Here is a 24,120-nt window from a genome sequence, read left to right as displayed (position 1 = left end):
GCGAGGGGGGAGCGACTTGCTCAAGGTCAGTGGCACAGCAGGATCTCCAGCCCACGGTCTGCTGAACTCTCTGACATTTCCAGTGCTCCCCAAGCGCTCCCACACACAGACCTCTCCCTCCTCCTCCTCCTCCGATCCCTGCCAACTAATCTTCGGGTACTGCAGAAACTCCGGATCCTGTGATGGGGGAGCACTTTGGCGGACTTACCCTACAGCCACGAGCCCCTCAGGAGTTTCTTTTACCTTCGCTGATGCCCTGACAAGCATTATTATTCTGTCTCCATTCCTGGCAGGGGCTGACTGGGAAGGGCGTATGACAGCTGGTAGATGTGAAAAGGCAGACAGGTATATTCCACATTTAGGAAAGGGCTGTACATAGGGACAAAACTCAAAATGTTAAAAAGAAAACCAAAGGCTACAAGATATGTGTAATTAATTAACACCCTTCAGATTAGATCAGTACATTTGAAGTAATATATACACTGATTTTCTTTATACTGCTCCTTTATCCAATTGCACAGGAAGTTTCATTGTAGTGGTAAGTAAAAGGGACTGCAGATGATACAATTTCCATGGCACAAAACCCTAAGGGTATCCATGTAATATATGAAAACAGTGGTTATGTCTGCTCAGGTTCATGATTTATCTGCATGTGGGACTGAACCGTGGCTTCTTTCATTATAAAACTCCTCTAGCTCATGTTATCTACACTACCTCTATTTCTACCAATAAACTACATCCAATTTTCTTCCTCCTGTGACCTATTTAACGTCTTATTTAATACTTTTGATACCTGCATCAGAAGGAATCTCTCTCACATTATTTACTTTCAACATAAATAGGAAAAGACTGAATTCCAAGCCCTTGCATCTCAAAAGATGAGAAAAAACAAAGACGTATCTGTATTTTTATCTGATCCCAGCTCTACTATGGTTCAAAATACAGCTCAGGTCACTGAAGTTGGAAGTTTGCAGCCAGATCCAGTTTTGGTTTAATTCTTCAGCCTATACTGGCAGGCATTGCAGGAAAAAGGACGTCGGCCCTCTCCCGTCATGCCTTTTCAATTCCTTTTCGTTCACCTAGAGAACTAACTTACATGAAATTAGGACAACTTACAGCAGGACAAGAATAATTTTGCCAGGCTTCCCAGGTAAGATAACATCATATCAAAAGATCAAAAAACCAGCTTCTTCCCTGAGACTCTTCTTACCAAAGCTGCACGGATTTTATAGATTTAATGGCACTGACCTCTGTCATGGCAGAATACGACATCGCTGATATTTATTAGTGCAGAACAGAAGACGTGACCTACTAAATCATCAGTCTCCCGACTACTGCCTAAGTGGAGTTTCTGCCCATCGTGCTATAAAAAGATGAAGCCCTGAAATTCAATGGGAAGTATAAAATGTGCATTGCACCTAAGAAGCAGCGATGCTAAATGACTTAGACACATGCAATCCTTTTTACCTTCCCATTATAAACAAAATTACCTCAACTGAGAAGCTTGAGGCATGATCTCATTCCATAAAGCCCACTTAAACTTGAAAAATAATTAAATGATAGTGCATTCCTGCTGCAGGCCCTCTTTGCTAGGGTAAATGACACCTAATGGGAAAGCTATTATCAGCTTATAGCAAAATACTTTTCTCTGCGTTATCTCGACTCGCTTGGTATCTTTCTGGCATGTAGAATACAATGCTGCTTTTCACTGTTCCATGTGGTGAAGTTTCTCCTCTAGAGAAAATGAAAAGTTTTGTAAATGAGAAGCTCTAATTTGGTGGCTCCACTCATATATTAATACAAGATTTTGTAGAAGGTATGGTACACATTCAGGCAGAAATATATATATTAAAAAAAAATACACACTATCATGAGATATACAGTAGTTTTCATTTCTGTGATAAAAAGTACCAGGAAACATTCTCCTAAGAGTATAGTTGTTTTCTGTGTATCTGCTGTGCTTGTAGTGGCCCAACATCACCTGGAAGGTGAAATTATGTACAGAAACAGAGAACCAGCATCAGCAAACTCACCCGGATGCAGAGTTTGTCTGAACACCTGCATCTTTTCCAGGCACACCTATAGGATGGAGCAGTTCCTCTGCTGTCAGGTGGCCTGCCATGACTAGGAAGGAGCCCAGCAAAGACTGAACTCCCCTTTCCCACTTCCCCAAGTCAGTGAGAAAACCCTACCAGGAGCAGCCCTGAGCTACTTTTGCTAATCAGAGGCCATAGGTTTGAAGGCCAAAAAAACCCCACAACTAGCTTTATGGATTTAGGAGAAAACATTATGTACTGGGACTCACAAACATGGGGAATGGAGAGTCTTCAAAGAAGGAAGAGGATAACATATTTTTCTTGCTTCTCCACCACTTTTTTAGCTACTTTGCAAACAAAGGGAGAACATGGTTCTGAAATATCTGATATTGCAGGTTTACCTTGCTTTCTCCATGCCTTGATTAAGAAGCTGTTTTGTAAGCTAATAAAATCACCTCAAGCAAGTTCTGGTCTCCTATTTTTTCTTTACTTCCATAGAAATTAACAGGAACTTTAGGTACCCTAAGAGTACAGATGTAATGTAGAACAAATCAATATGCATGTGGGCAAACATTACTTAGAATTACACCGGTTTTAGTCTAAATCCAGCACGTTGGTTTTGCTAAGCCTTGCCTATTCAATATGAAGAGTGATCACATACGTGTCATTAAAAAATCTGCCAATCTTTATATCCAATCTGGACTGATATCCAATGAAAAAGTAACAGTAATGTTCATGTCAACAAACGAACGCTTAAAGTTTTGAGTTCAAATTACATCTAATGGTACAAACAACATTTCATGGCTTCTCCTAGTCCCATTGCATTCATCAGGCTACCACAAAATGGCACAACCAGCATTCACATCATGGAATCCAAGGGGGACACAACAGCATTGACAGCACAATGGCATTAAGGCACATTCATTCTTGTCCTATACTATTCAATATTACAACACTGTTAAGCCTATATTGTCAAGTCCAAATATATATGCTTCGCATTAATTAATTTTTCACAAAACTGCCCTTCTTCCCACAGCATTTTGTCAATGATTACTACTTACTGTTAGATTTCACATTAATGGTTTACTTCTTGAATAAATAAAAATCTCTATTACTTGTCAATCTTTTGATCTCTTCTTGTTTCAAAATTAGCACAGGTTTCATTCGTCCTGGCCTTCTGAAAATAAACACCTTGCAGTACAAAATACCCAAGAAAGGCATATGAAACAAATAATCTTTTTCAATTAATTTACCTAAATGCATGAATGTAATTGAACTTGCACACTAGAATTATTGACTTGTTTCACTTGTATTTTAGAAGAGCACTTTATTCTATGAAGGACAGCTTAAAGCAAGTCTGACAGTTACAAACTGTAAGGTGCACAAATATGTCTGGTAATAGAGGTCCTAGAACTATGGGAAACAGGCTACCTGTTTGTTACAGGTGCACATTAAACACTTCAATAATTTAAGTAAATTGATGTCTCACACTCATCACTGCATTTTGTAATTTTAGAGGATGACCATCTATTAAAATCTCAATAGCAAAACATAATATAAAATACAGGATACCAATTACACTCATACAATCCTAGATGACCCTGTATTCAAAATTTAAAGCATGTAAAAATTAAAATCAAGCTTCACCTTTAACATTCTTTCCAAATCCCATAGAGGCAGGAACTGCACTGTCTGCTTGTATTTTGCTGTTTGTTTTCTCTTTCATGACTTCGTCATCACTTGAAACATCATCAGAGTTCATCTTCTTTTTCTTTTTCTTTTTTTTGTGTCGAGGAGGGAGCTTTTTCGGAAACGTAAACATGGGAAATATCACAAGGAGCATTGCAATAGCACAAAGGAGAAATCCACTCCACCTAATGCCAGGAGACAGGAACAGAAATGAAAGCCAACACATTACATGAAATTAAAAAAAAAAAAACCAAAACCAAAAAAACCAACAAAGTAATTATTACAGGCTGTACTGGCTGGAAAGACATATTTGCAAAATATGGAACATTAACATTAAGAGTAAAGGACTAGAGTGGGGGAGAGGCTTCACTGCACTAAAACCCTTAATTAGGAGATACTTCTGTTGGCTTGTCTACTGATAAATGTATTTATCCAGAATCCACCAAACATTATGGAATAGTGTCAGTTTTGAGTTCCTATAAATTTTCACTTTTGGTAATTATTCAGTACCAAGTACTGAGAAGTAGATACTCACTTTTACTTTGCCTTTCCTGGATAATTCCCAGTAAAGCAACACAGTACTCCTCTGCGGATCATGAAAAAAGTTATCCATGGTACGAGAAGATAAAATGTCCAGATGGATACATCAGGGCTGAATCTGTTCTGCTTTCCAGTGCCTGCCTCTCACTGCCCTGACTGTCCAATTCTCTCCCTCCCCAATGAAGAGCTCCCAAAGCCTGCCTGTAAACAACTGGTGTCCTGCAGTTCACGCCAGGGTTTACGCCTAAAATTTTGCAGCTCTGTTCTGTGACCACAACCTAAAATAGCCCTTCACAAAGATTTCCCTCTTCTCTCCCTCTGTCTTGTAAGAACGAGATATAAACAACCCTGCAATGATCCCTTGGCTCCCACGGAATGACTGAGGGCATACTACAGAAGGGGCGACGTATGGGATGCCAGAAAAGTGCCCGTCAGACTGCAGGCATACAGTTATCCTCCCTGAGGCCAAGAACCTTAATGAACTTTACCACAGCAACACAGATGGGCAAAAGGGCCTTACTAGAAAGTACTCCAGAGTTAACCTTCCGCAGTCAGAAGGCTGATAGTAGAGTATCAGATAACACAATTTCTTCTCAAAGTTCATCTTGCAACGAAAGACTACAAGGAAGCATGGTTAAACTCACATATATGCTTCCATAAAGAAGGACAACCTCAGAATTCACCCACAGAGTTCTTCCCATGTATCGAAAGTGCAATTCTCACTATATACTAATCCAATTGTACTGGGTTTACACGGCACAGCTTCAGTAGCGGGGTGGGGGCTGCAGGGGTGCTTCTTTGAGAAGACACTATGAGCTGCCCCCGTGTTGGACAGAGCCAGCTCCAGCCAGCTCCAAAATAGTTTCACCACTGCTCAAAGCTGAGCCCATCAGCGATGCTGGTGGTACCTCTGTGGTAACTTATTTAAGAAAGGGTAAAAAATGCTACACAGCAGCTGTGTGAGGGAAGTGAAAAAATGTGAGAGAAACAGCCCTGCAGATACCAAGGTGAGAGAAGAAGGATGGGGAGCAGGTGCTCCAGGTGCCAGAGCAGAGATTCCCCTGCAGGCCTAGGATAAGATCATGGTAACACAGGTTGTTCTGCAACCCACAGAGGACCACGGTGGAGCAGGCTCCTGGAAGAACTGCAGCCTGTGGAGAGGAGCCCATGCTGGAGCAGGTTTGCTGGCAGGACTTGTGACCCACGGGCGACCCATACTGGAGCAGTCTGTTCCTGAAGGTCTGCACCCCATGGGAAAGACCCACGCTGGAGCAGTTAATGAAAGAGCCTCCCATGGGAGGGACCCCACACTGAAGCAGGGGAAGAGTGTGAGGAGGAAGGAGCAACAGAGACAAAGCGGTATGAACTGACCGCAACCCCCATTCCCCGTCCCCCTGCAGCACTTGGGGTGGAGGAGGTAGAAGAGTCAGGAGTGAAGCTGAGTCTTGGAAGAAGGGAGGGGTGGGCGGAAATTGTTTGTAGTTTTAATTCTTACTCTCCTACTCTGTTATTAATTGGCAATAAATTAAATTCATTTCCCTAAATCAAGTCTGTTTTGCCCATGATGGGTGAGTGTTCTCCCTGTCCTTATCTCGACCCATGAGCTTTTCATCATATTTTCTCCCCCTCTCTGGCTGAGGAGGGAGAGCGAGAGAGCAGCTTGGTCGGCACCCAGCAGCCAGCCAAGGTCAACTCACCACATCAATCTACACTAGTGTTTGGAAGTTTCAGTGAAGTCAATCACATTACTGCAGTATCAAACCATGACAACGAAAGACTGAAGCTCTTTGCTTTCAAATCAGTTTACAGAACTGTGGTGGGATTCCTCTCACAGGAAACAGTTCTCCATGAACTTGTCCAACATGAATCCTTCCCACTGACTGCAGTTCTTCACAAACTGCTTTTAACTCTGTTATCCCAGAGGCACTACCACCTCCGCTGATGGGCTCGGCCTTGGCCAGCAGCAGGTCTGTTCTGGAGCCGGCTGGCATTGGCTCTGTCAGACATGGGGGAAGCTTCCAGCAGCTTCTCACAGATGCCACCCCTCTAGCTCCCCCACTACCAAAACCTTGCCACACAAACCCAATACAAGAACATTTCTCACATTTTTTGTACATCCTTCATACCTAAAAAAGGAAGCTAGAACAGGAAGCTACTAATTATACATTTGTTCAAACTTTAAACATTTAGAAGTGTTGAGTACACAGGATTACTTGCACAAGAAACAAAAACATTTGGCTTCATATTTGTAATGAAAGGATTTTGCGAACTGTATTTTTAAATGAAGGCAAATTCATATGCATGTGTAATGGCTTGTGTCGTAAATGGTTATGCAAAGGCAAACACCAAACAATCAACCATGTGTAAAAAACAATTTTGTTAGAAAGATTGCAGGGGAGGCTTCTGTGAGGCAAATCTAAGTAACTCAAAGTTTTGACTAGTTTTGATATTATGTAAACAGAAAATCCTCTATTCATTCATTTTAGCTGATAACATACGTGGATTAGAAAGCAGACTTTTAGGAGGATTAGTCAGCACTATCAGACAGGGAATAAATTGGTAGACTATAAAAATGTAATAACATCCCTTTCAGGATCTCAAAGGCAGAAGCTGCAAAGGCACTGATCAAAGAAACAATCTGTGGCAATAATACGCAGAACTCTGAAACCACGCACTCAGCAGGAAACAGCAAAGGAGGCAGGGGCCTGTCATGTAGCACGCGATGAAATTCAAATCCAAAGGGACAATTATGGCAGCATACCGAGTGCTGGAGATATCACAAATGCAGCACTGGATGCAATTATCTGCACTGTCTACACTTCACATCTTCCTGGAGAAATATCAAAGAATTGGAAAACAGACAAAAGAAGATATCAAAAATAATAATGACACCTATGATGGGAAATGAGAGGTCAGAACAGGATCTGTATTAATTCAAAAGCCCTTGATTTTCTGTCTTCTAAAGTCAGAGAAAAAATATGTGGGAGAATACCTTAAAGGCATCTCCATAAGTTCTAGGACCTCAAATAAAAGCAATTAAAGCTAAGGAAGGACCAGACAGTGCTGGAGGAATTCCTTTAAACTTCTTGTGTGGAATGTCGATGAAAGACTATACAGGAAGATCCAAGTATTAAACAGATTCAGAACTAGGCAAACACTCAGAAAAGTGTCAGCAAAAGAAAATTTGATTCAAAGCACCTGACAGACCGCCAAGGGCTACTCCGCAACTAATGAGATTCCTGTATAGCACATTAACAGTTCTCAAAGACAACAACATGATGGATGATTTCTAACAGCTATCCCTACAGTTACTACATTTGAATAAAAAGCAATTTTAAACATTTGATGGGCTAGCATAGACACCTGGCCTGTAATGTAGCCCAGACCACCTACAGAAAGCCCAGATGTGCAAAACCCAGCAGTGCAAACCCAAGTTCTGTCAAACTCAAGGAACAATCAGATCACAAATAACCCTGAGAAATAACCACTTACTTTGTTTATCAGGTTTCACAAGAGACAAACCAAGTTACCTGTCCTGCATATAAACAATATACCTCTTAGAAAGGAACAGCTTAAGTAAAAAATAGGCTTTACTGTAACTTTTGTTGCCATATATCACAGTTGCTATACTTACTATTTTGCCTGTAATCATTACCTCCTTCAATAATGGAATTTTTCCACTGGGTCCCTGCAATAAGTTACATTAGAAACCTTACAGCTGTAGTAAGGGAAAGATGAGAATTAAAGACATTAATTCACTTCAAAGGAGACAACGCTGAGAAATCTCAAATATGACTGCCCATTAACTTATCTCAACTGCACCCTACTTTTAAAAAGCGTGTCAGCTGAAGTAAGTGCTAGACTACACTTATATTCCAAATCGTTAGATTACATACATAAAAATAAACTTGGCTACGTGGCACTTCACTCCAAGGAGAAAATGTCACGGTCCCAGAAAATAGATTTCAGTGGAATGAAAGTCTATACTTCCAGAGCTCTCTGCAACCATACAGTCAGTGAGCAGCAAGGGACAAAGGACCAGTCCTCACACCATCAGAGTCTTCATTTTGATGGGTAGACAAAGTTTCAGAAAGACAAGAGAGAATGAGGCACAGATGCTATGAACACCACTGAACTTTTATGAGAGGCTACCACAGACTGTGAAACAAATTACCAGAGATCTGATAGCAGGGGATACTTTTTAGAAATTAAAGAGAGAAAAAACTGAGAGCACCAAAAATGAAAAAAACTAACACAAGGACCTGGAACACCCTTCAGAGAAAGCCAGTCTCTACAGATTTAATCAACATGATGGAAAATGGAAACTGTATGGCTTTTGCTTTTCTATGTTGGCTAAAATATGACTCCCCCACTGAGATCCTATGACAACCAGTTTCCTGACCTTGCTTCTGTCATATTTGCATCACTTCCGCTGGCACCCTTGTGCAAAATTGAAATCACCAAGATACTTTGTTCAGGTGACATTAAACACTGAAGATACATAAAATGCATTTAGCAATTTGACATAAAATCTTCCAAATGCCCAAACTAGGCTCTTTTCCCTATTTTGCTTGCAAGGCCTGGTACAGTAGATGTTCGCAAAGCCTGCCCACAGAAATAACTGTAAGAGGTGACTTCTCACAACTGTTGCCATGGCGCAGAGTGGTTACAGCATTCCTGTAGGATGCTGGGGATCCATCCCTGGCACTGGGCATCCATCCCTGCCATTCACTCTTTTGAGGGAGGATAGTTAAACTTGTAATTCATGAGCAAGGACAGGCATTTTTTTGCCTGATCTCTCTGATGCATTTGGCTATAACAACATTGCACGTATACCCAAGCCAGCTTTAAACGTGTAGTAGTGGCCATCCATCTGCTGCGGCACAGAGCTTCGTGCAAATGGCCTGAGAAGTGACAAACTTATGTGTCTGTGCCACTCTGGTTATTTTACCTTCACCTGAGCTGTTTAAGTTAAACTCACACAGATATGCCCACACTACAAGGCAGCTACATCAGTGGTTGCATTATAGTAAAAAGTAAAAGCTTACCCCACACTCGTATAGCCCCACTTATTTCATTATTAAATATTCCCTGGAAGTGTTCAAGGCCAGGTTGGATGAGGCTTTGGGCAACCTGGTCTAGTGAAGGGTGCCCCTGCCCATTGTAGGGGGGTTGGAACTAGATGATCTTTGAGGTCCCTTCCAACTCAAACCATTCTATGGTTCTGTGATTCTATATTTATGGTCCAGTTCATGATTTCTGTTGAAAAGTACTGAGCAGATGCTGACTGCTAGTTCTGACATGTCTTCAAAAGCACATGAAACATAAGAGTTTTACAATGAATGTATAATAGTTTGATTTCTAATCTTTCATTCAAGAATAGTCAAAAGCATGTTTTTCACACTGCAGCACATTCACATGACAAATCTTTTCTGTGAGAGAAGTCAGTATATACATGAGAGCACAGAGTCGTTAACCCCAAGGTCATAGGTTAACTGAGCACTCAGGTTTGCCTTTCTCTCGCTGAAAATTCAGCTAGATTGTCCTCTGCAGCAATGCTCTTGGACTAAGTAAGACAAATAAAGCAGCAATAAATCTTCAACGGCTTAAGAACACTCCAAAGAGAGAATTTTTCACATCAAACTGTCAGGAGAGATCACTGCAGGATAAATAGAAACAGATACAATCTGACTGCGATAGTGGAGTGACAAACACTAATCCAGTGCACGAGAGCTGACACTGCACCCTACACCTAGAAAGTAGAGGTATCTTCTGGGGATAATGAACTTAAGTCTTTTCTGGGCTTGCACAAAAATTTCAAGGCAGATTTATGAAAGATCTGAGAAAAGCCAGTTAGAGCCTCCTCAAGACCTGCTTCCTCAAACAGACATTTCCAAGGAACCCACATATCAAAGGCTGCCCAAAGACATCAGCTAACGACTATGACTGTTACATCTCATCACTGCTGGAAGCCTACTATTTACTAGAGAATAACGTGACGGTTTACATCATCTGCTGCCTAAACACGAGTCATCATGCTGAGAAACAAGACTGGAAAGGCCATGTTCTGACCCCATCCTACCTCCTCCTCCTAGACCAGGGTAAACAAAGTCTACCATTTCTCATCTGGGCAGCAGAGCTCAGCGGTTCATGCTGCCTGCTCTGGAAAACTAAAGAAGGGATTAATCCACCTTCCAGCAGGAAGGGCTCAAGCAGTGATCCTCGATGGCCTCTTGTAACATGCAGGTTTTGTCCTGTCATCCCCATGCTGAGTGCTGTCAGTCAGTGCCCACAGTGGTCAGAGACAGTCCTGGAGTAGCCGAAAGCAGGAGGTTTTCCATGCAATGTGCCCGTGTGCTTCTGTGGCAAATGCTCCCTCTCTGTCAGAGGCTAGTGTGTAGTAGACAGAAACCTCCTCTTCCTTGGCCTTCTGCTACAACCTTAAACAAGCCCTCCAGGGATACAATTTCCCGACCTGTCTCAATTCCATACCAGAGAGTAGTTTTGAAAAATGCTTGATTCTTACCAGTTTCCAATGAATCGGGGATCACTCTGGTCAATATAAACAGTTGTCCTAGGATCAACATAGAAACCAATAAGAAGTCCTCCTAGCAAGTATCCAGCTGCAGGACCCAGTGCTCCCATTACGTACATGATGGCTGAGGAAATAAAAGGTCAGAGTCGTACATCAATAAAAGGAATGTTTCATTAGTTATTTATGTGTAAAATCCAAAAGTAAATGACACTTCTTAAAGCAGGGGGTTTTGTACCTTAAAACCTTCAGAGCCCTTTTTTTGCAACCTTCAAAGGCAGCAACTTCTGCATAAGTAACATAATGATAAGAAAATTACTGCTTTCTGTACATTTTCAGTCAAATTATGGATAGAAGTACACACTACTTTGGTATTTTGGATGGAAAGCATACTTGACTTTGACAATATTTTTCATATTTGGTAACATTTCCTTTGAATCAAAACAAAATTTAATAGATAAATAGAAAAAATATAACTAATGGTAAGAAAACAGAAAAGCAAAGCATAAAAATTGTGTAAGACACCAAGGAACAAAGTACAACATTCCAACTTAATTACCATCAGACTAATATTGAATTTAAAAGAACGATCAAAGTTAAGAAATCAAATATTCCTATTTCAGAGGTTGACAGAAATGTGTTTTCATCTGTGTAGCCACAGACTTGCACCTGCTTCACATACTGATACCAGCAGACCACATATACCATACTTCCTGTGAGACTTCTGCCTTATTCGGAACATTTGATCTTTTACATTTAAAATCTTAATGCTATTTTAAAAGAGATTTCCTAATTTAAAAAAGCAAATAAAATGAAAATAAGTTTCTCATGTGCAACCATGCAGACACACATTTTAAAACATCACCACGGTCTGAACATTGGACGACAGCAAAATCCTTATAACTTGGAATAATAGAGTAGGAGATACCAATAGAAGGCCCCTATCTCCTGTGTCTTCTACAAGATACTCTTCAGAGTGCAATCTCCAGTCCTGGTCCTTCAGCCATCCACACCAGGGCATGTGTGAGAAAACATCACAGCTCCCCTTTGGCTTGCATGCCAGTGCAACAGAGAGACCGAGGCAAGGAAAGTCTACATCTTAGCATGGGGCCAAGACACAACTGGACCTAGGACCCAGGAAACCCTTCTGCATCTCCCACTGGAGGCATACTTGTAAGACACCAGCAGGAGCAGACAAAAACATCTGATCTGCTGACAAGAACTGAGTGCTGAGATTTAGGAATCCTGCTCTCATTTCCAGGTTTTGAAAGGTGCAGAATTTAAAGGCTGTCATTTGCCTTGCCCTTAAGTCTTGCCAATTCCACTTCTTTCCTTTTCTACTTCTGCAAATCCCAAATCAATGTTTGACCTAAGCCAATGTCAGTTATCACCACCTTAAATTCAGACACCTTCTACAAGATCCATATGATCTTGACCACAACACCAAGACCACAGACATCTTCCAAAGATTGTTCTCTTGTAAGGGACCAGCTGTATCAGCTGAACGTTCAAAAGTCCATGGGGCCTGATGGGATTCATCCCAGAGTACCGAAGGAGCTAGCAGATGTTATGGCAGGACCTCTCTTGATCATCTACTAAAGGTCTTGGGAGTCTGGGGAGGTCCCTGCTGACTGGAAGCTAGCCAATGTTACTCCGATCTACAAAAAGGGCGTGAGGGAAGACCCAGGGAACTAAACACCTGTTAGTCTAATCTCAGTTTCTGGAAAAATTATGGAGAAGATTATACTGGGTACTATTGAAAGGCATTTAAAAAATAATGCAGTCATCAGGCACAGTCAACATGGGTTCACAAAAGGAAAGTCCTGTTTAACTAATTTGATATCCTTCTACAATAAGGTCACCCGCCTCGTAGATAAAGGGAAGGCAGTGGATGTAATTTTTCTGGATTTTAGTAAGGCTTTTGATAATGTCCCCCACAGCACCCTTCTGGACAAGCTGTCGAACTGTGGGATGAGCAGGTTCATAGTGTGCTGGGTGAAGAACTGGCTGAAGGGCAGAGCTCAAAGGGTTGTAGTGAATGGGGCTGCATCTGGCTGGCGACTGACTGGTCACCAGCGGTGTTCCTCAGGGTTCAGTTCTAGGGCCAGTTATGTTCAATATATTTATCAACAATCTGGATGCAGGAGTTGAATGAACCATTAGCAAGTTTGCTGATGATACCAAAGTGGGAAGTGCTGTTCACTGTGTTGAGGGGACAAGAGGCCTTGCAGAGGGATCTAGATAGATTGGAGCATTGGGCTATGTTTAATGGCAGGAAATTTAACAAGTCCAAATGCCAGATTCTGCACCTGGGACAGAGTAATGCCAGGCACAAGTACAAATTGGGAGACGAGTGGCTGTGGAGCAGCCCTGCAGAAAGGGATCTGGGGGTGCTGCTCAACAGCAGTTCAATATGAGCCAGCAGTGTGCCCTGGCAGCCAGGAGGGCAACCCGCATCCTGGGGTGCATCAAACACAGCGTAACCAGCCGGTCAAAAGAGGTGATTGTCCACTGGGTTCAGCGTTGGTGCGGTCTCACCTTCAGTACAGTGTGCAGTTCTGGGGCCCACAATTTCAGAAGGATGTGAAGGTCCTTGAATGTGTCCAGGACTTGAAGGCATGTCCTGTGAGGAGCAGTTAAGGACTTTGGGCTTGTCTAGTTTGGAGAAAAGGAGGCTGAGGGGCGACCTCATTGCTCTCTGCAGCTTCCTGAGGAGGGGAGTGGGGAGGGAGGTGCTGGGCTCTTCTCCCTGGCATCCAGTGATAGGACGTGTGGGAATGGTTCAAAGCTGCGCCAGGGGAGGTTCAGAGTGGACATTAGGAAGCATTTCTTTATCAAGAGTTGTCAAACCCTGGAACAGGCTTCCTAGAGAGGTGGTCAATGCCCCAAGCCTGTCAGTGTTTAAGTGGTATTTGGACAATGCCCTTAACAACAGGCTTTAACTTTTGGTCAGCCCTGAAGTGGTCAAACAGTTGGACTAGATGATCATTGTAGGTTCCTTCCAACTTAAATAGTCTAGTCTAGTCTAGTCTATTCTATTCCCCTACACCATCTCTTTCCTTCCTTAATGCATTCTGCAGTACTCCTCCCTTTTAAGATGCTTCTGTCCTGCTTCCCGTACTGTCTGGAAGCACGAAAATCAAGAAGTAAGGGATGGTCTCTGCTGGCCCCTCATACATCTGGTATCACCCAAACCCAAGCTCCAGCAGCACACCACCACTTGCTTAGCTGCTGCAGATCCACCATGTAGCACATGAAAAAACAACTGATTATCTGATTCTCTGACAACATCACCTTCACCACAAAATCTCTGTTTCCACATGGTTTCTGTGGACCAGTCACTCTCCATGGCAGTATGCAGACTCCATCTTTTTTGGTCCTATTCTCAATCAGACATGCTGCGTCCTAGACGGCAGCAGCTGAGGAAGCATAACTGAGTTGTTAGAGCTTGGGTTTCTGCGTTACCAGTTATAGTAAATTATATCTCACAGACAAAATAAGCAAAAAGAAATCACTAAATCTGCCTGATTAAACCAAAGTAACTTGTACATTTTCATCTCATGTTTTGAAATAAGAGAAAGAAGAGAAAGAACATTCTCATGAGTAAAAAGAGGCTGCTGAGAGTGATATTGCAGGGAAAAAAATCAGAAAAGGTAAACTGCCTATAGTAAAAAATGCTTCCAGACTACAAATTGATTAAACAGATTTATCACTTTTAAGTTACTCTTTCTCAAACACATTTTCAGTCTTTATGAAACTGCAATTTCAAATAATTAGATTTTGCTGAAGTCTTTTTTGCATAATGGTTTCCAGAACAGTGTTCACTATTTAAATTTATTCCAGCCATGTTCCCTTCTGGACTGATTGTAAACAATTCTCTGTATGCCTAAAATGCTCCATCAGACATTGTAGCACTGCTCCTTAGCAGTAAGTGGTTAGATAAACCCCACAGTAACTGTTATTTGCAAAATCCACATCATGAGGAGGGGGGAAAAAACACAACCTCCACCCACTATAATAAATTTCATTCTACAAATGTTTGCTTGGAGAACTGATTCAAACACCTACAGCAAACTCAGATCTCTAAAAAGTTTACAGAGGAAACACAAAGAGAGTAAAAGAGTGACTTAATCCATTCATTCAAGTATTCAGAAAAAAATACTTACGGTGCATTTATTCAGATTCAGTTCCACCACTGAAACAGGCAAAATGCAGCAACTGCTTCGGCTTAGAAGCACTACGCAGAGAGTGTATTTTGTATACCTGGTAACTTCAGAGGGTTCTCTTCATAAGCAGCAATACAGTAAAGATAAAAATAACTGTACACTGTGCTCCATTAGAGGACAGAATGCTGTCCACCATTTCAAAAGTATTTTAAAATTACTGTATGCTGTTCAGGCTTCAAGGGGTTTTTTTAATATAACTTACAGACAACATGTAACTTTCAGGATCTTTTAGCGAACAGAGAGCCTCCACGTGCCTGGTCCAGGGCAGGAGGAAACCTGTGCGCAGACAAGTTCCACAACTGCCATTTTAAGACACTTTGCAGCACCTTCCTCAGCACCTAGTAATGGCCACTATCAGAAACCAGACACCAAGTGCAATAAACTGACTTGGACTTCTAAATAGGACTACAGATGGCAAGTAAAATATTTTGGTATTTCAAAATGAGGTACTTGGAAAAATCTGCCCCAAACCTCCAAATCTTGCTGTGGAAGTGAAGGGAAAGCCAGATCCAAGAGTCGCCCTTGTAGGCTGCTCCGGAGTCCTGGACCCTTGAAATGCTGGCCACAGCCCTCACAGCTATGCACCCCAATGTCCAGCAGTGAAGAGGTTCCTGATTCCCAAACAGGCCACCAAGATTACTGGATGATATGGAAAGGAAACTAAATTGGAAACAGATTCAGTCAGGGCATCATCAAAACTGAACCCACTTCACAAATAAAAAATTATATGGAGAACTGTTCTGTAATTTTTTCCACTCAGGTCACCAGAAGGTCTCCAGCTTTTGGATGAAAAAGGTTCTGAAACATGTAGATGATGTAGGAGCACCGCTCTTTCAGCCCCTGCCTGGCATTTCAGCTAGCTCTTTTTGGTCCTCCCTCTTCGGGCCATGATCTGGGATCTTGATCTAGGGAGTTGCACTGATTCAACAGCCGAGAAGTTTCAACAACGGAAGTAACAAATATTTTTATCAGGGGGCATGCTGGAGTACTGTGATGCAGGGGCAGGCTGATTTTTTAAATTGCCCTTAAGGAAAACCAGGATTTGTCTTTTAACCTCCTAGCCATAACCTTGACTGGTGCTGAGATTTGCAAGTTCCCTTTGAATTTTGTAAGTCATAAAAAACTATGCTATGAAATAGCAGTAGTATCTCCTTTCCCATGATAAAATAGAGATGAAGTACATTCTGCAAGCTGTATCTTTACTCCGAACAATAAATCATCTTCAAAAGATAAAACGAGGAACTATTGTCAATATAGACATATTGGCTACAACATTCATCTGATTCTCTTCTAATTGTTTTCTATTGAAATGAAAAATTGTACCCCTCAGAGTTACTGCATTAGCCATGCATGTTCAATGCTGGCAAGTCACTGAGTACACTTCTCTGGAAATGTGCGTCTCCACAGGAAAGAGTATCTGCGGGTCACCCACTCCTAGCTGAACTAGAGCCATCTGAGAACTACTCATGACATTCAACACAACCAGCTCAGACTGGATTTTGCAGAAGTTTTTCCCCAGAAGCCTGTCCTAGCTTGCTGCTGCCGTGATGTAGGATCTTAAGTCTTCAAAACAAAGCACAGGTTAGTCTACAATTACATGGTATTTAAGAAGACAATTTCAAAGACCAAAGACCTTGCAGACTCTCTCAAGTTTCTCTTTTCTCTGAAGAACTCGGCGTTGTGGGGAGGAGTTTGCATTAGCAAGCATACCTCTTCCTCCGGGTGCAGCTTCTCCTCAGTGACGAGGGACAGCCTTTCCCAGCCCTCCCCAAACCTGGGCTTTCAGATCATAGTTCTACCTCTGACACAGACTGTGGATAAGTAACAATATCCTGGTTCAGACACAGTTAGTTAAGTGTCCATTTGCTGCCATGATATCCAGCCATGGTTACTTTAATTTCTTTGAAGCTTTGTACCTGAGGACCTTCTCTGCCTCACTGAGAATGCCCTCAGCATGGTATATTGTCTCAGGCACGACACCATACCCGCAAGGCTGTCTAGTTTTGAAACTGCAGCTGGCTATGGCTAGCCAGGCGCAGCCACAAATGTCCATCACAGCTAAGATGTTGGAGGGGAGACAGAAAGGGAGTGAAAGCAACAGTAATTGAATTACACATGGAATTTACCTACTAAAGCGAAGTAAGATTAAGCAATGTCATTCTCCACTGAAAAGTTTATCCTGGGACATGCTGCAATCAATGTTGCCATTTAGACAACATTTGACAAGTTATAATATTGTCTATTACTTCTGTTCATAGGAGATTCTTCTTCAACAGAAGAAAGCTTTACATAGAGCCTATTGCAGCAAAGTCTCAATGACTAGAATAAGACGGACCGAATCCTCTACAGGTCCAAAAATCCCTGTGTTCAGATCACATGCATGAAATAACTTTGCTGCCAAAGATTTCATTTTTTTTTAATCTACCCACAGTATAAAAATATACTGAGACAGAGGTCATAAAAATACTTTGAATGCCATTTTCCTCCTCTAATCACACCAAATGACAATTTCAATGTGTGTTGCATATGGGAATATATAACATGTCCCTATGGCATCCTCAAATGCATACAATGTTAACCTTCCAACTGTGCCTGTTTACATTAGTAATGTTAGCACCAATTAAAGTCGCAAGCATCATATTGTGCCTAGATGAACAGAAACTACACAACAAAAAGTGAAAAGAAAGACTTATCTTGCCCAGTTGCTCTCATCTCCTCTGTGTGCACACGCATGTCACCACACAGAGTTTATCACTGGATGAGGAGGAACATTTCTGAAAGGCCCCGTTGTTCAAATCTTGGCAGACCGTCACCATAGTACAACTGTTCATGTCATGCATGTGTAAGGCAAGCAGAATTTGACCTTTATTCTATTTTCAATGAAAGTTTAGAATTTGCAAAATCCTGCAAAAGCTACAGTGTGCATTCTGGAGGGTTTTTTTAATATATATATATATATTTATATATATATATATATATATATATATATATGCATTTTTTTCCTGTCAGAGACATATGGCAATTTTAGTAGATTTTGCAGGACACTTTTTAGTGACATAGAAGTATAATCCTTTTATATCTGTAGATTTCAAATTTTTACTCCAAAAACTTAACTGTCATTAGTATGAGAGTATTGATTGGGAAACAGAGATACAAAAGATAGAATGAATCCCCCATAGTCGTGGAGTAGCGTGGAAAGTCCAGGAGTATAATTTGTATAACGAAAGCAATAACCCAGTGTCCTACCTACCTGCTGAACAACACTCATCCTGAAAGAACAGCACAAGGGAGAATAAAAACAACAACCAAAAAAACCACTCATGAATTTGCAATAAAAGTTTTGTGCTTATAGGTTACCTGTCTACAACCTGAGGAGTGAGCTCTAACAGACATGGCAAGATGAACTTCATATAATCCTGACTGTGTCTCTATGCGTCAGGAGATTTAGGGGGCTACAGGAGAAAAAAGAAAAGAAAAAAAAAAGACAGTCACAAGGATTACTGTCTGGGATTTTGTAAGCAGAAGCAGCATCACCATGCTATGGCAGCATAGCATCCTCTCTAGCCCTACTGCAGCACGTTTCCTTGGAAAGCTGAGTGATGCTGTCACTGAAGAATAAGCAGCGGGATATTTCTGCAGGGTACAGAGCAGGTTTTAATTTCCACACAGAACAAAGCTGACAGGCAGAGGTTTCAATGAGGAACAATGTCTCATCTCTCCCCTATTCCTCTCATGTCCCAGCACCGTGGTGGGGTAGCAAAGGACAAGCAAGCATAAAGCAGCTTCCAAAGAAGCACTGCTCCCATTCATGAAGGCATATTTACTTCACCCTGGCCAAATTCACCCACACAGAAGCTACCCAAAAAAACATAAGGTTTAACCACTCTTTTGAGCCTGAGGACACAAAACCGAGAGGAGCTGCAAGCAGAAGCCAGGCAGACTTCGCAGAAGCTTTTAAGTCAGGAAATCAGTTCACTTCCTTCTTTTCTTCATGAACACACAATGAAGCCTATCTATATATGCTTTAGGATTTTTTCTTTAATGTGGTTACTTGCTCAGGAAAAAAACATGCTTTGAGCATTACTGCAGTTCAGATAACAATGGACAGATCAAATCTTTAAATCATTTCCTTTCAAAATGTATTAGCATTACCATGACTTTAAAAGTCTCTTAGATCCAGTGCTCCACTCAAAACAATAAACAGAGCAACAAAACTACTCCAGTAGCCTCCCTTGATCTTTGTATAGAATATATATGTCACTATTTTCACAGGCAGATTCTACAGATCTAGGAGACAAATTTAGAGAAGCACAACCAAAGCATAATTTTACATGCCTACAATGCAAACTAAAATGAATGGTCCAGCTTACCGCTCCAATAAAAATGCTGAAAGTTAAACTGAAAAAAACAGTTTGTCCAGAAACTTGTCAATGCCAGATGAAAAGCACAACATTTTCACTTTTCTCTTGCAGATTTATTACTAAGATATCGCTTCTATCAAAACAGATATCATTCCCTGGCTAAACAGCTAAGCTGCATTATACTTTGTATTCTCCATTTGTGGTCATATTCTAAAACATTACAATCATTTTCACAGGATCCAATTCTAACATCACAAAAAGACAAGAAAATAAGCCCAAATAAGACAAATTAAAATAGGCTGCCTATCCCAAAGTGTACCTCTCGTATACACTGTGACTACAATGCTCCTCCAAGTCACTCGCTATGCTGTGGAGCCACAGTGCCTACCAAGAAATTCATCATAAATCAAAATTTCACAGACTCAGCACTTGTCTTTAGGTTGCACTATCAACAGGTGTGTGCATCCAATCCAACATCTGCAAACACTGAAAATATCAAAGAAGAAAGGTTTACACTTGTACCATGTTATTTCAGCCTTAGAGATACTCAGCTTAAGAAAAGATTGCCCCAAGAAAAACTACTCCAGTGCTCAAAATGGAGTCTTTATTTCTTTATTCCTAAAACCTGAGAACTGCGGAAGTAGAAACCCAAGGGGCAACTGGAGACTGTCCCATTCTTTAGAGACCACTATTTCATTTGGAAACACAAATATTACTTCTTTTTTTTCTTCAAAAATCTGTCTTTTCTCTCTTTATATTCACCTATAAATAAACATTTGCTGATAATATCACCAAGTATGGCTTGTGGTTAGTAAGTAAATATGAAAAAGACACATGTGCTCTAAGAGTTTAGTGAAAACAGTTGCAATTTCCGAGTGCAGTTTCCCTATCAGTGTGGTTAAATGAATTTAGACACCACGTACGAGGAAGTTCGTAGATTGGACAATTAAGCAAGTCAGGTCAGCTTTATCTGTTCTTAAACCAATTTGAAGGCAAGAACCTTCTGCTGATGGTATTCCAAAAGCACATACAGATATCTCTGACTTGAAGCATACGGAAAGTCCCCGCTGACATGAATCGTTCGCATGCCCAAAGATAAGCTTGTCAATACTCGCATGATTAGAATCTAAACTGAAAACAAAGATGCTCTGACATTCTTTCCATGGACTAAGAAGCACTAGTCCCCTAAAGATATGGGTTTTTTTAAAAAATAGAAGTGTCAACAACTCCTTAAATGCATGAATAAGAGAACAATCAAACTGTCTTTCCTAAACCTCCGAGGTGTTTTTCCCCACATAGGGAATTTTGATTTGGAAATGCACTGTTACTGCAATTTAGCTCGCAGACAGATGCACCCACTACTAGTGCTGAACGCACTGAGAATGTCCAAAGATGAACCAGAAGGCAAAACTTTGCTCTTGGCTGTTATTTTCTGGAAATCAGTTCTCAAAAAAGCTCCACATCTCACCTTCGAGTTTTTCAAGTCTCTGTCAGTACACTGCACTATACATTTAAGACAACTTAACGTATCCCAAGAAGGTCTGTGAGATTCCAGGCTCTAACTTTTCAAAAGAGCATGTTTCTTAAAGATGTCTTCTCCTCTGAATACCCTTAAATAATGGTCCTAGGCAGAGACATTGACCCTTCATGTAAACATCTAATGAGTGACTCCTCAGTCCCTTCTGAATTCTTGATCTCTCACCATCCCAAAGTTACCTTCAATGAAACATCATAAATTAAATGTTCATTTCCATACAGAAAATTATCTGCTGTATATAATCACTAACCTTAATCCTAAGCAAACTACTATTCCAAATTATTTTAAAAGCCTTAACATCCAAAATCCAAGAAATAACTTGTTAGAGAGTTTCATTGTCTTATTTCCCATTCAAACACTGAAAGCTAAATCCACAGTAGTGAACTCACCACTCACACTAATAGGATCCCTTAAGTTAGTGGGACTACTCTCACAAGGCAGGCAGGATTTGGCACTTCTGTCCTTTTACTCAGTGATGCTCCTAATAAGAGGACACTGAAGCTCTTGGCTGTCTTTAAGGGATACTGGAGCAGCCTTTTGACTCATAGTCATTCTTTCCGTTAAGTCATGTCAAATGGGAATATCTCATCTCTGCCTGTTAATTGCTTGGCTTTGTTGTTGGGTTTTTTTAATGGTTTGGCAGTTGAGGCTACACATACACATTTAATTTTCATTAGGGACTATCCCCAGGCACGTGCTTATGGACTCTGTTGATCTCAACTTCTTAAAACTAATTTTCATTTCTTTAGTATTACTTGTAACTAAACTGGAGTAAGACTGAGTTGTTCATTCGCATTTCATCCCCTTTTCTTTACATTATCATAACTGAAAAATATCAAACTGTGAAAGCTGAAATTTGGCCTGCAAGCAGACCTTACCAGCTAGATCACTAATAAACAAACGTAAGAAAGAGACTGAAGGATTTTTCAATTCTGTGATTTTAAAATTGCAGTGAGAAAGCCCAGGTCCATAGCTACAAGACCAGCAGAACCCAGCCCAGAACAGTATTTCAGAATACTTCTATCTGTCATAGCTTTATATCATGTTCAGGCAGTGTAACAGCATAACCAGACAGGAATATATCATTCAGGTCCTCTCGTTTCTTTTTGCTGGGAGAATGCACCCACTCCTGGAAGAAAAGCAGGGCAAAGCCTGGTGAGATATTTCAGGCACTGGACCAGATTTTAGAGTATGCCATCATGCACCATGGAAGAACCAGGAATAAGTACCAGTTCCTTAGCAAAGTCTATGTACATTAAATACCTAATGTCACTGGTTATTGTGCACAAACCAGGTAACGGCACACACAGATATCTGATTTTCACAGGGTCATTTGACACACATTTTGTATACTTCATCATTATCCAAAACCATAGCTTTGTGCCTAGGAAAGAAACCGTGAGAAAGAAAAAGATATAGACCAAATATCCACTGAAAGGGAAGTTTAGGTGCTGATAGTCAGAGAGTTTCTATATATATTCACTTCTCCTTTGTCCCACCAGCAAGACAACGGAACAAAGAAGTAAAGGGGGAAATTATTTCAATCATGTCCTCTCAGAATTAATTTCCTTTCAAAAATTGGTTTCTGCCTAGGAGGCACAGGTTAATTACTGAAAATGTTGGTGATCGTTTTTCCCTTGACTACCTCTCGCTAATAGATTGCAAAGAAGGGCAAGCCAAATAGCATTTCTTCTTGTTTTCTTTGTAAATTGCACTTACATTTTCATCTTTCAACTGAAACAACAGGAATTACAGTTCATTACTCATATCTGGCTGAAAATCTGCCTGTAAGCAAAAGCACATTATTCCAGTAATTTGCAGATGACCCTGTTAGTTTTATTAACATTTATTGTGCTGCTAAAGAAGTTATTTTTCTACATTCAAAAAGGCTGAAAGCTGCAATAGCCTGAATAAAAAACAATATTAAATAACAATTGGTAAAGTGAAAGGCAGAGCCATATACCCATATTTGAAACCATATTGAAAATATTATTACAGGTCAAAGAGTCTGAAAAACATTTCCATCCACGTGTAACAGTTATAAATAGCGGAGGCTATTTATTTTGGCTATAGGACAACATCATTTTATGAAAGCCTCCAAAGTTTCAAAATTTGCTCTTTATTCTCCTAAGAACAAAAATTGTTTGGGCATTTTCAGAAAATTGGAATTATGCTGAAATATTTGGTTTTGGAAAAAAAAAAAAACCAAACTTGAGCTCTGGGTGCTGGACAGGAGTTTTTCCTTCTCTGTGTCTCCATAGAGGGATCATTAGATGTGAGAGTTCATTCAAATCCACGTTCTGCTAGGAGACAGCAGAGTTTTTCGCTGTAGCACCAAAATTGATTTCTTCACCATCCAAGCACGGTCTCCTTATCAACAAGAGATGCATGGTGAAAACAACAGGCTTCCCCTGTCGTCTTCACCACTGCCCACAACAAAAAGCTTTTGGTTTCAGTGCAAGAGCAGAATGTTCTTAATGGCTCTACTCACAGCTTCTAATAGAATTAGGGCAGAAGAAGTAAAACCACCTACACGGAAACGACGCTTAGTCAGGTAGCCAGATCTCGATAGCCAGGTCTTAGAATTTAGATCAATATTATCTAAAAAACAGGTCTTGCAAGGAACCCAGGCTATGGCAAGCCTGACCATGGACCATATGGCCTTAGTAAGAGCAAAGCAGAAGAAACTTCTGTATACACCTGAGCTTCTCAGGCCCTGACTTGGATTCACTGAATAGAAGTAAAAGAGTCCTGGGATTTAGTATCTTGAATTAAAGAAGAATCGCTGCAACTGGACTTGTGACACAAACATGAGCAGTTCTGTCCCAGTTAACTAGTAATATCGGAGACCTATGTCAAAAGCCTGCACAGGAGCTTTGGGCAGTGAGAAAACACCATTCTCACACCTCTACTTACTGAACAAGCTCAGGAAATAACCCTTAGATAGGAAAGGGTTATCTTCACCCTTGTGTAGACATCCCAGCCTATGGGGCAATGCCAGCAAGAAATGGCCCAGCACCTCCTTCCTTCCATAGCTAAGGAGCTAATGGGTGCTCCACGGAGAAACAAACTGTTCCCAAACTACCCTGGCACTCTTGACACAGTCCTATGAAATAGGACACAAAAGCACAGAGCTGCTGCTGTTGATCTCTGAAAAGACCCCGCTAAACCCGAAAGATCAAGGGATGTGAATTGTCGG

General features: G+C 41.0%; 1 protein-coding gene across 3 annotated transcripts in view; it reads right to left on the bottom strand.

The window, feature by feature from the left end:
- The window catches only part of SLCO5A1 (solute carrier organic anion transporter family member 5A1), an 86,528-nt gene that overhangs the window by 38,143 nt on the left and 24,265 nt on the right, over positions 1–24,120 (bottom strand). For all 3 annotated transcript variants that reach the window (XM_054818112.1, XM_054818110.1, XM_054818111.1), the window contains exons 3-4: positions 10,792–10,924; positions 3,684–3,910 (exon numbers count right to left, since the gene is read on the bottom strand). In XM_054818112.1, coding sequence (XP_054674087.1) covers positions 3,684–3,910; positions 10,792–10,924 — 360 coding nt within the window. The remainder of the gene's footprint in view (positions 1–3,683; positions 3,911–10,791; positions 10,925–24,120) is intronic.

Source organism: Grus americana, chromosome 2 (genome assembly GCF_028858705.1).
Source record: "Grus americana isolate bGruAme1 chromosome 2, bGruAme1.mat, whole genome shotgun sequence".
NCBI lineage: Eukaryota > Metazoa > Chordata > Aves > Gruiformes > Gruidae > Grus > Grus americana.
This window is presented reverse-complemented; position numbering and strand designations above follow the sequence as displayed.